The sequence below is a fragment of the Hypanus sabinus genome, chromosome 13, assembly GCF_030144855.1.
Source record: "Hypanus sabinus isolate sHypSab1 chromosome 13, sHypSab1.hap1, whole genome shotgun sequence".
In the NCBI taxonomy this organism is placed as follows: Eukaryota; Metazoa; Chordata; class Chondrichthyes; order Myliobatiformes; family Dasyatidae; genus Hypanus; species Hypanus sabinus.
This window is the reverse complement of record NC_082718.1, coordinates 16,726,486-16,739,226: the sequence shown is the minus strand read 5'-3', so window position 1 is coordinate 16,739,226 and position 12,741 is coordinate 16,726,486. Positions and strand designations below refer to the sequence as shown.

Genomic DNA, 12,741 nt, shown 5'->3' with positions numbered 1-12,741 from the left:
GTTTCCATTAACTCTGAATTGATGAACTGCACCAGTGAGTCACTGGTGGTAGAAAAATTGCTTTGACATTTGTCACAGTAAACCTGGCTATTCTGAGCAATTGCCCTTAATAACATCTTCTATCACAAGCAGACACAGTGATATAAAGCTGTAATAAAAAATTCCTCTTAATTTGTTCAGGACATAGATTCTATTTAAATTTGGTCATGGCAAACTCAACATGAAATAAATGCAGCTTCTTGGGCATTGGTTCTTGACTGCAACTGTTATGATGAAACCAAGCACGTAGGAAGAGCTACTCATCTTTTATTTCTAACAGGCATACTTTTTTTGAAAGAAATGCATTAGGCAATTTACTTTTATTCTTAAAGAAATTGTAGATGGTATCATTACAGCTTAATTGTCTGTGAGTGCAAATCCCTCAAAAGAGCTTTCAGATCTCATTGATCAAGTAGCTATAAGATTCAATATCAACTTACCTTCTCATGCTTTTTCAAAAAGGAACTTTTCTTAATTTTCCCATGATGCTGGAAAAAATAAGAGGGATAAAAGTTCAAGCATTTGATTGATCTGCAATATGCTGAATGTGACTGGATAGCTATAATAAAAAGCAAAAACTGGGTTTTCACCCTTTTTTTCAAATTCTGATTCTAATTTATGCTCAATTAAAATGGTGATCACAGCAGCTTTGGAGTAATTCTAAAACAATTCTTAATTCAAAGTTCTAAGTAAATTTATTATCAAAGTATATACAATACTGTGCAAAAGTCTTAGGCATCATAGATTTTTTACATACATTTTGTTTTACTTTATTCTTTTGTCTTCTGCTTTGGTGTGTCAGTAGAAAAGAGCAAGTGGTAGATAGCTAAATATTCATTTTCCAAAGAAACTTAAATGTTACAGAGATGTTTTAGTATTTTGTTAAAGAAACTAACATAATAAGTAATAGACCACTTCAAATAAAAAACTTGATTACTTTGTAATGATCAATGACATGATGAGTTGAATGAACTCAACTGAATGAAACAAAAACAGGTTTAGAAAGAGTCAAACTGGGTGATGGAGAACCAAACCAAAGGTGAGGGTGTGGCTGGTGTGACAGTTGAACCATCAAATCATCAATTCTTACACCATGGCAAGAGTGAGCACAGCAACAAGACATCAGGTGATCATCCTTTATCACCAAAGTCTTTCCTAAGCAGAAATTTCATTATAGACAGGAGTTTCAAGATGTGCTGTCCAAGCTCTTCTGAAGAAGCACAAAGAAACAGGCATGTCTGAGGACCAGAAACACAGTGATTGACCATGGAAATTGAGTGCAGCAGATAAGAAATACATCAAATTGACGTCCCTTCTAAATTCGAAGTAGTCCAGGACTGTTACCAGCTCTGAATTCACAGAAACAAATGGAACCCAAGTGAACCCCTCTACAGTCCAGAAGTGGTCTTCATGGAAGAGTTACTGCCAAAAAGCCATCCATTCCTTCAAAGTGGAAACAAATCCAAGAGACCCACCTACACAAAAAAAACCCACAAGGACTGGAGTGCTGAACAATGGCAGCAAGTACTCTGCACTGATGAGTCAAAATTTGAAATTTTTGGCTTAAACAGGAGGCAGTTTGTCTGTAGAAGAGCTGGAGAGCACTCCATGGATGAGTGTCTGTAGCCAACAGTGAAGCACGGTAAAGTTTCCCTGCCAGTTTGAGGCTGCATTTCTGCAAATCGAGTTGGTGATCTGGTCAGAGTTAATGGAATCCTTGATGTTGAGAAGTACAAGCAGGTTCTCATTCGTCACACAATACCATCAAGGAGTTGTCTGATTAGTCCCAACTCAATCTGTATCAGGAAAATGATCCCAAACACACAGCCAAGGTCATAAATAATTATCTTTAGCAAAATGCAGTTCTGCAACAAACGGTATGGAAAAAGTATCTAGTGCTTTCCCAGCATATATGACGAATAAACTCATCTCGGGCTTTCAGCTAGGTAAAGATATCGATTATAACCAACGGTTCAATGACAAGCTCTGCCATCCTCTTCATCATCCCTGAAGAAGATGGCAGAGTTTGCCATTGAAATATCAGTTATAATTGATACCCGTATCCGGATGGAAGCCCAAAATGGTATGGACTTCATAGAGCCCTGATCTCAGTATCATTGAGGCTGTCCGGGATTACCTGGAGAGACAGAAGCAAGCAAGACAGCCAAAGTCTGCAGAAGAACAGTAGTAGCAAGAACAGTAGCAAGTTCTCCAAGACGCTTGGAGCAATCTACCAGCCGATTTTCTTATAAAACTGCTCTACAGTATACCTAAGAGAACTCATAGAGTTATAAAGATAAAGACACCAAATATTGATTTGATTTAGTTTTTATTACTTACTGCTCTTTAAAGTAAATTGTTTGATATTTTAAAACTTTACATTTCATTATTTGTGAAAACAGCTTCGCTTTACAGATTTTTTTTACATGTGTCCAAGACTTTGGCACAGTACTGTATATGTCACCATATACAACCTTGACGATCATTTTCTTGTGGGTATACTGTACACAGTAATTCCAAGAAACACAACACAATTAATGAAATTCCACACCAAACAGGATGAACAACCAACCAATGTGCAAAAGAACAAACTGTGCAAATACAAAAGAGAAAAATATAATATATAACAGGCGATCATTATTGAGAACATAGGTTGTGGGAAAAGTTCAATGATGGGCTGTGTTCTCTCTGGTTCAAATGGCTGAGTGGAAATAACTGTTCCACAATATGGTGCTGTGGGTCCTGGGGACCGTGTACCTTCCTCTTGATATAACCATATAACAATTACAGCATGGAAACAGGCCATCTCGGTCATTCTAGTCCGGCAAGGCGGCTTCTGGATGGCAACAGTGAATGGAAAGCATAGCCTGGGTGGTGGGGTCCCTGATGATGGATGCTGCTTTCCTGCAACAGGGCTCCAAGTAGATGTGCTCAATGGTCAGGAGGGCTTACAGTTCAAGGGCATTGGTGTTTCCATACCAGGCCATGATGCAACCAGTGAATATACTCTCCACCACACATCTATAGAATTCTATCAAAGTTTGAAATGTCATACTGAAACTCATAAGGAAGTAAAGGTGCTGCCATGTTTTCTTCATAATTGCACTTATGTGCTGGGCCCATGACAGTTCCTCTGAAATGTAACACTGGGGAATTTTAAGTTGCTGACCTTCTCCACCTCTGATTCTCTGATGAGGATTGGCTTATGAAGCTCTGGTTTCTTCCTCCTGAAGTCAATAATCAGCTCCTTGGTCTTGCTGACATTAAGTAAGTGGTTATTGTTGTGGCACCAGATTTTCAATCTCCCTGCTATATGCTGATTTGTCACCACCTTGGATTTGGCCAATGACAGTAGTGGCATCAGCAATCTTAAATATAGCATTGGAGCTGTGCTTAGTCATACAGTCGTAAGTGTAAAGCGATTAACACAGGAGGTCTAAGCACACAGCCTTGTGGTGCATCTGTGCTGATAGAGATTGTGGAGAAGTTGTCAATCCAAACTGACTGGGATCTGCAAGTGAAGAAATCGAGGATCCAAACACACAAGGATGCATTGAGGACAAGATCTTGAAGTTTATTTATTAGTTTTGAGGGAATGATAGCATTGAATGCCAAGCTATAGTCGATAAAGAGCATCCTGACGTACACACCTTTGCTGTCCAGATATCCTAGAGTTAAGTGAAGAACCAATAAAATAGCATTTGCTGTGGACCTGTTATGCCAGTAGGCAAATTGGAGTAGATCCAATTTGTTTTTCAGCCAGGAGTTGATATTTTCATCATCAACCTCTCAAAGCACTCCAACAAAAAGGATGTTGGATAAGTGAGGCTTTGGTCATTGAGAAAGGTTACCACATTCTTCTTAGGTATAACTGAAGCCTGCTTGAAGCAGGTGGGTACCTCAGACTATCAAAGTGAGAATTTAAAGATATCAGTAAACACTCCAGCCACTTGATCAGCACACATCTTTAATACTTGGCCAGGTACCCCATCTGGACGGGTTGCTTTCCATGGGTTTATCCTCCTGAAGGATGATTTCTCGTCAGCTTTAAAGGCTGAAATCACAGGGTATTTTGGGTATGTGGGAGATCATGAAGAGTCCTCCATGTTTTGATGGTCAAAGCAAACATAGACTTAGGGTACTGAGCTCATCTGGGAATGAAGCCTTGTTTTCACCTACGTTGCTTGGTTCCTTCATCTACTTGAAAGCTCGATATGATTTAAGAAAGATAGGGAACTTCACTTCCATAAATTATACTGTAACTAGCCACCAATAAAATGTTCTCTAATAAGTAAAACAACCTTAGCATGCTCCTGTGTTTGCTCAAAATGCAAGTGTCCCAGCTTATTTCTTCAGTTACAAAACAATATTCCCACATCTGAACTTTCCTATTTTATGAATAGGTTTGCGCTCCCCCATGTCATTCTGAAGACATGGGAGAGTGCAGACACTGGAGTTTGAAGTTCAGAATGATCTGCTGGTGGAACTCAGCAGGTCAAACAGTATCTGTGGAGGAAAAGGAATTATCAATGTTTTCGGTCAATATGCTCCTCCGCCTCCACATATAGATGCTGCTCAAGTTGCTAAGTTCCAGTAATTTTTAACTAAATTCTAATTTTGAAAATTAAACTTTTTTACAAACTTGCATTATTATAAAAGCACAATAATCTGGACAAGCTACTGATAACAGATGTATTTTCTACAACAGATGAACAGAATTATAATTCTGTATGATGTAAACAGCTCTGATTCACTAGATGGGACACACATTGCACACTTTGACAAAGGTCCTAGCATAAATATCAAATTCTAGTCTCTTTCAGCCAGGAATGGCTCAATCCAACAAAATGAATAATAGCCATTTAATAACCCCTCATATTCTTTTCAATTCTTGAAACAGGTGAGTACTACACACTGCTGCAGCGAGAGGCTGAAGTGGTCGGAACAGGTCTTCAATACTCGGCCAGGTACTCTGTCTGGACTGGATGCTTTCCTTCGATTCCCTCTCTTGAAGGCAGCCCGCACGTCATCTTCAGATACTGAGACCAAAGCATCATCAAGAGACATGGGGGGTACACAATGGCTTCTATTATTTAGTAATAACTCAAATTTAAAAGCTAGTAATTGATATTATTAATATGATATTAATATAAAATTTAATATTATTGTGTAATAGAGCAACATTCCTAAAACAATGAAATTTGGCACAACATAATTCTATTTATTTTGGATTTCACAAACAATACAATTTGAGGAAATAGTAAATTTATGTGTATAAACGATTAATAAATGGCACATTAAATTCATTCATTTAATACGTATAGAATATTTTCAACTATGTAAAAAATTTAAAAATTACATACATCTGCAAACCAACTGAGAGAAAGTAGTGAAGGAAGATATATATGCCCTGAAATGGTTTCCTTTCAAAGTTCACATTGATTTTGTCAACTTCATGAGAGATTTACGCTTGCTATAAATGGGAAGAAATTTTGCTATCAAATTTTGAAAATGCATAACTTGCAAATTTGTCTACATTTCTTAAAGCACTATCATTAATGATTAATAAGAACATAAGAATTCAGCTCCTTATACCTGATTCACATTTCAGTAAGATCCTGACTGACCATCCATCTCAGTGCCATATTACTACACTAACCCTCAATTCTATTAATAACTAAAAATCTTTCCAAGATAACTCAATCGTCTTTCCACCATACACCATGAAAGCCTGTATATTTTATTATCCGCAGAATGAAGTTTTGTTTTTCTACTCCACAAGATTTAATTATAATTAAGTATCAATTTTTTTTAAAACAAATTACCTTCATGAAAAATCTTTTGTCTGTTCTAGCAGGATTGTAGGAGGAAAGGTAGGCAGCAATCAATAGGAATTTAGAGTAATATGGAAGCTCAACATGACCATGTGCAGAAAGCCCTAAGCAGGAAAAGAAAAAAAGACAAGTTCCACAGTTCTTGAAGCAGAAATAAAATGAATAAGACAAACTACTAAATTACAATTAAATAGGCATTTCCATGAAACAGTTGATACATTAAAAATGAATTTTATTTGCAAATTTTGAAAAAAAAATTATGCTCCATTTTGAATACTCTTGTTGCAAGTAGTGCTCCCTATCATTAGAAAAGGCTTTTGAAGGTAAAATAATTTTCTGGACTTTTTTTTTACTACCAGCAAATAATTCCCTGTTTAATTCTGGGTTGTTTTCCTGGTACAATGAGAAACTGGAAAAATAATAGCTGCTGGAAACAAATTCGAGGATGTAGGAACAAGGAGTGAATGATTTATTACATGATTTTACAGCATATGTTTGGAAAGCCACTCACCAATCTGGTGTTGCTGTTATATTCTATAACTAGTATGAAGATCGTGCAGGTAAATCACCACAAAGTGTAGTGAAAAAATATTCAAACCTCAAATGACAAAGTAACCATAATGGAAGAAAGTAGACAAGGCCAAGCCATATTTAAAGATGTGGAATGGACCTTAAAATGGAACTATGGAGATAAGGATTAGGAATTGGATATTTGACCACTTGTGCTGGCTCCAGCAATGAAAAAAATCCAGGCTTATCATTTCACTGTACAATTCTTTTTACTGGAATGACTTAGGAATTGGATGTGGAATGTCAGTAAGTTTTATCACTAACAAAAGGCTAAGCTGTACAACAGTAGACTAAAATCTACTCTGTCATCCGAAATGAGACAGGATTAATATTTATGGTTATCAAATTAGACTTTCTTCGCAATTCATACAATACTTTGTACAAGACATTGGCGAGGCCACATTTGGAATCTTATGTTCAGTTTTGGTCACCCTGCTATAGGAACAATGCCATTAAATTAGAATGAGTGCAGAGATTTACAAGGATTTCGCTGGGACTCAGATTAAATTACAGAGAGAAATTGAGCAAATTGGGATTTGATTCATTGGAATATACAAGGTTGAAGAAGATGGCACCAACAAACAATGCGACCAATGGCAACATCCTTCAGACAGTTCACAAAACTACCACTTTTGCTTCTCTTACTTCTTTCAAATATAATTCTGAAACCTCTGATTTACATTTTGACAGCGTGTTTTTAGGCCGATTGAGTAATCTGGCACTTTGCTGTCTCTGAGGGAAACTTGGTGAGGTTTCAAGCAGAGTGTGCGGACTAAAGACCAAAAAGCCTGCAGATGGGACGAGAGTCCTTAATCGACTCCATTTCTCGCCGATCTCACTGAGTAAAGCATCATGCAAGATTGAAATTAACGAGGTGAAGAGAAGGCAAGCAGATGTTCAACCCCATCTGCCTGCATTTGATATATATATCAATACAATCCTCCTCCTCTCTCCCTCCACCCCAATTGCTTGCTGCTGCTGGAAGCAGGTATTTGCATGTGACCAATCTCCTCTTGCTGCTCCTGGAGGAAGGTGCCTGAATGTAACAGGTCTCTCTCGCTTGGTGCCGTTGGACTTTTAGGTCCTAGGCAAGGTTTAATCATCGCTATTTGTGGATTGGATTCTGTAGTTCATGTTATGATGTGTTTCTGGTTTCTTCTTTTTTTTTAAATTGCTAATTTGACCAAGGCAGACTGGCTCTGCAGACTGCAGTCAATGAATGACAGAGTGATAAATTGAATTGAACTGAACATACCTGGACTGTTTCAATGACTTTCCACTGTGAAAGAATGAAAGAACAACTGGACATAGATATAATGTCAGCGAGGAGAGAATTAAAAAGAACATGAGGGTCAACTTTTCACCCAAATGGAATGAATGGCCAGAGGAAGTGATTGAAGCAGGTACAGTAGGCCCTCCTTATCCACGAGCAATTGGTTCCAGGACCCCTCGCGGATACCAAAAACACGGATGCTCAAGTCTCTTATTCACCCTGTCTCAATGCAGTGGATCTTAGGACCCAGCAGAACCCCAGACCTTATTTAACCTGTCTCAGTGCAGTGGACATTAGGACCCGTTGGCGAAGCTCTGAATCCGCTGTGTTTCTGCTCACGAAAATAATTACGATCACAATTGAAAATAAAGTGGAAATAATAAAGCAATCGGTAAGAGGTGAAATGCCATCGGTCATTGGAAAAGCATTAGGCTACAGTCGGTCAACGAGTGGAATAATTTTAAAGGATAAAGTGAGAAATGCCCTGCACCGATGAAAGCTACAATTACTACTAAGCAACGCAGTGACTTAGTTATTAGGTTTTGAGGTTTTGGGTTTTTGATCCTCCACATCAACCAGGTACAGATGGAGAGCACGCTCGGGAGCGATCTGTCACTGGATCGAACTCGGGAACTTCCGTTCCCAAGCCGGCGCTGAAACATATATTCTTAAGTGTTTTATATGCATGGAAAGGTAAAATATACTACTATGTACTAAGACAAATGTTTGACTAACTGACGTTAAATAATACCAGATGTACCTGTTCCAACTTACTTAGTAAGAGAACTTCTGATTTTTTTCGATCCCGATCCACGATAACCTATGCACATCCTCCCCATATACTTCAAATCATCTCTAGATTACTTATAATACCTAATACAATGTAAATGTTATGTAAAACAGTTGCTATACTGCATTGTTTAGGGAATAATGACAAGAAAAAAAAGTCTGTACATGCTCGAACAAGTGCTGGAAGAGCACTTCCGTGTTTTCTCAGTTCGCGGTTGGTTGAATTTGCGCATGCGGAACTTGCAGATAAGGAGGGATATTAACAATATTCAAAAGAAACTTGGACAGATATATCAATAGGAAAGGTTCAGAGCGATCTTCCCAACCTGGGGTCCTCAGTTAATGGTAGGGATCCATGGCATTAAAAAAAAGGTTGGGAGCCCCTGGTTTAGAGGGATATTGGCCAAACACAGGCAAAAGGTCAACCTTGGGAATCTTGTTTGGCATAAACCAGTTAGGCTGAAGGGCCTATTTCTGTGCTGTATAGCTCTATGGTTCTAAACTAAAATTGATCATCTGCCCAGCACACCAGAAGAACAACAATTCTGGTTAGTAAGACTGAGGTTGTATTACCTTTCAGATGTTTACTGTCTTCACCTTCCTGCTGTAGCCTCTCCCATTGAGAACTGAAATATACAAGAAAATATCACCCTTGTGTTTTATGAACAATTTCATTCTATGATCTCTTAACAAGGGAACAAAAGCTATAATTTAATTTTCAAAAAATAATTCTCCTTTGTCAATTAGAGGGTCAAGTCATTTTGAATAAACCATTTCAGGCATACAAGGTAATATACACACAGACAAAAAAATCTTCTGGACAACTGTACTCCTTTTTCAAAATCACTAAGGTGACAAAATTTAAATCCCATCACAAATCGGCTGAGTTGCCGAGTTTTACTACTAGATCTTAGAAGTCTCTATATTTAGTACACAAGTTGATTTCAAGTACACTGAATTTGTTTCCAGTGCAAAGAAGTCACAGTTACCCCTCAATTTACAAACAATGCAGTTAAACAACTTTAGATTTGATTTTTATTTGCCAGATTCTACTGCTGGTATTAAAAAAAAACTGTTCTATGAGCTGTTGCCTCATTCATGAGTTAGTTCTAAATTAGCAATCTGAATGAATTTTATTTGTTGCCTATGGAATTAAAAAAACTCAAACAGGGCTATATATGTATACCATTTACACCTATAAGGCTTCTTAGAATCAACAGAATCCATAGAAAGAACTTTGGACATTTCTGCTTCAAAGATATAGATCAACTTTACCATTAAATATTACTATCAAGCTTCAGGTCCCAGACTACTCTTATTGTGTCACAGATTAACCTTATTCTTTACTGAAGTCCTGCATCAGCTTTGTCCAGTTGATAATAGCTCCATTTCCAGAAAATACCACATTCAAGACACATACTTACAAGTCCATGCGCTGCTCAGTGCACTGCAAAGAAAGTATTGCAATAACAAAGTAGAGCCTTTGTTATCGTCTTATTTATAAGATTACCTTGAAATTTCTCGAAGATAAACAGTCTGCATCGCCTTTTTAAGATGTGGTTCAATGTTTCTCCACAATCGACGAGTATCTTCTTCTTTTACTTGTGAGAAAAAAGATTTTGCAAACATAGCATCTGCATTTCTTATTTCCGCTCTATACCTTAACAGTAGCTCATCAATATATCTAATAGTCACCTCTAAAATGGCAGGGATGGTCTCTAACACAAGAGATTCAGCAGATGCCGGAAATCTCAATCAACACACACACAAAATGCTGGAGGAACCCAGCAAGTCAGGCAATCCCTATGGAGGGGAAAGAACAGTCAACGTTTCAGACTGAAACGCTTCATCAGGGACGGTCTCTTAACGGCATTTTTTTTAATTTGCAGAAGACATTTTTAAGCACAGGGAAAGGTAGAAGGGATATAACTTATTTTCCTTCATTGCTTCCAAAGTCCCGAGGAAAGCCCCGATTTTCACATTTCAGTTAATCTAATTAAAATTTGCAAAACGTGCATTTTTAATATTTCTGTTAAGCTTAAATACAATGTTAGAATATCAATAATATTAGTCTTCTTTGTTTAATGAATATGATTCAATTTTACCAGCAAATAGATAAAATGAACTTCAGATATTATTTTCAATATTTTTTATAAAGTGACCTCAGCAAGGCACCGCATCAGTTATACAGAAGGCAGAAAAGAGAGCAACAAAAATGCGATGGAGTAAACATCAGCTGCCAAGGTATCACAGGGCAAAGCACAACCAGAAAACCTATATTGCATTCATGTGGCATGGAAGGAAAACAATGAAATACCCAGGTTTACTTTTTTAATTTAAGCTCTTTAAATCATGAAACATACTTTACTAACATTAACTGATTTTGGCAAATTAACTACAGAATCAAAATATGCGTCATAGAGAAGTACAACACAGAAAATATCCCTTTCGGCCCATCTAGTCCCTACTAAGCCATTTTAGTTGCCTACTCCCATTGCCATGCACAGTGTCTACACTTTGAAATCAAGCTCACAAGCACTTGAGCTGGCAGTTCATTCCACACTCTCACCATCCTCAGAGTGAAGAAGCTTCACATCATGTCCCCCTTAAACTTTTCATCTTGCACCCTTAACGCATGACCTCTGGCTGCAATCCCACCCAACCTCAGTGGAAAAAGCCTGGTTACATTTACCCTAGCTATACCCCTCATAATTTTGTATACCTCTCAATCTTCTACGGTCCAAGGAATAAATCACTAACCTACTCAACCTTTCCTTATAACTCAGGCCCTTCAGATCCAGCAGCATCCTTGTAAATTTTCTCTGTAATCTTTCAATCTCATTTACATCTTTCCTGTAGGTAGGTGCCTCAAACTCCACACGTTGCTCCAAATTAAGCCTCACCAATGTTTTATTCCACTTCAGCATCACATCCCATCTCCTGAACTCAATACTTTAATTTATGAAGGCTAATGTGCCAAAAGCTTTATTTATAACCTCATCTATCTGTGCCACCACTTTCAATGAATGATGGACCTGTATTCCCATGATCGCTTTGTTCAATAGCACTCCTCAATGCCCTATCATTTACTGTGTATTTATCTATTATCACTTTTATCAGTTACTCAACTGACATGTTGACTAACCATGCAACTCAATTTCCATCATTGTTGTCTAGATGCACATTTAGTAGCTGTGAACACAGTATATCTGGATTTAATTTTAGTCACCAGACAAAGCTCTTGATCCAGTGAACCAAGAGTTCCAAAAAATATAACCTAGAAAAATAAATTAAGTGTGCAATCTGAAAAATAACATTTCTGATGTATAACTGTAATATGCAGAGAAATATGATTTGCCTTGATTACCTCATAAATGTTGCAGAAAAACAATTATGTGAAATTGAAACAGATCTGGCTGGTGTATTTGGTACTCAACACAACCTATATTCAACTGTAAAAAAAACAAATATCTCTTCTTTGAATACCAAATTACAAATCAGGACACAAGAGAACATCCAATTTTCCAAGAATGTGTGAAGATTTCTGATATTAAGCAACCAACTGGTGGGAAGATGAGGCAAGCTTCAAATGACAGGTTTCAGATGAAATCTTTTATGAGGGATACAAGCTAAATCACATATAGACTGACGATTCTCAAAATCAAAAAAAAATCAGATAGAGCGAAATCACAATTTAAATACACTTGGAAATACAGGAGAATAAAACACATAAGGACACCAGCCATTTAAAAAGGTAAATGACTGCCAAGATTTCAGTCTTGTGAGGTCAAGGATTAGGGATAGATTTGCGAAATTCAGCCATTCCAATCTAGTTTGCAATTTTGGATATCATTTCACACAAAATTTGCCTTTCAAGAATATACCTCTACTATGAGCCAGTTGTTTATTTATTTACTTTTGTCAGCTCATCTCTCGATGACACCAATTGAAATCTGCCATGTCCTAATAATGAGGAAGGAAATTTTGCAATTGTACCCTAAAGGACACATGAATACTTAAAATAAAACTAAACTATTACAGGAGATCATTGCATTTACTTTCAGTTCCTTATGATTGCTATTTTTTAAAAATATAAATGACTTACCATCTCCTTTTATAACAGGTTCGCAGAACCTTGGAAAATTTAATGCAGCCTAAAATAAAGTAAACACAGGTACCTCAGTTAAAGTATATTAAATCAATTGAATTCTCTTCTAAATATTCATCCAAATTTGC

At 37.2% G+C, this 12,741-nt stretch overlaps 1 protein-coding gene across 2 annotated transcripts in view; it reads right to left on the bottom strand.

Moving 5' to 3' along the window:
• The window catches only part of orc5 (origin recognition complex, subunit 5), a 93,654-nt gene that overhangs the window by 53,478 nt on the left and 27,435 nt on the right, over positions 1-12,741 (bottom strand). For both annotated transcript variants that reach the window (XM_059987186.1, XM_059987187.1), the window contains exons 8-12: positions 12,611-12,659; positions 10,016-10,106; positions 9,079-9,131; positions 5,865-5,977; positions 480-527 (exon numbers count right to left, since the gene is read on the bottom strand). In XM_059987186.1, the coding sequence (XP_059843169.1) occupies positions 480-527; positions 5,865-5,977; positions 9,079-9,131; positions 10,016-10,106; positions 12,611-12,659 (354 nt within the window). The remainder of the gene's footprint in view (positions 1-479; positions 528-5,864; positions 5,978-9,078; positions 9,132-10,015; positions 10,107-12,610; positions 12,660-12,741) is intronic.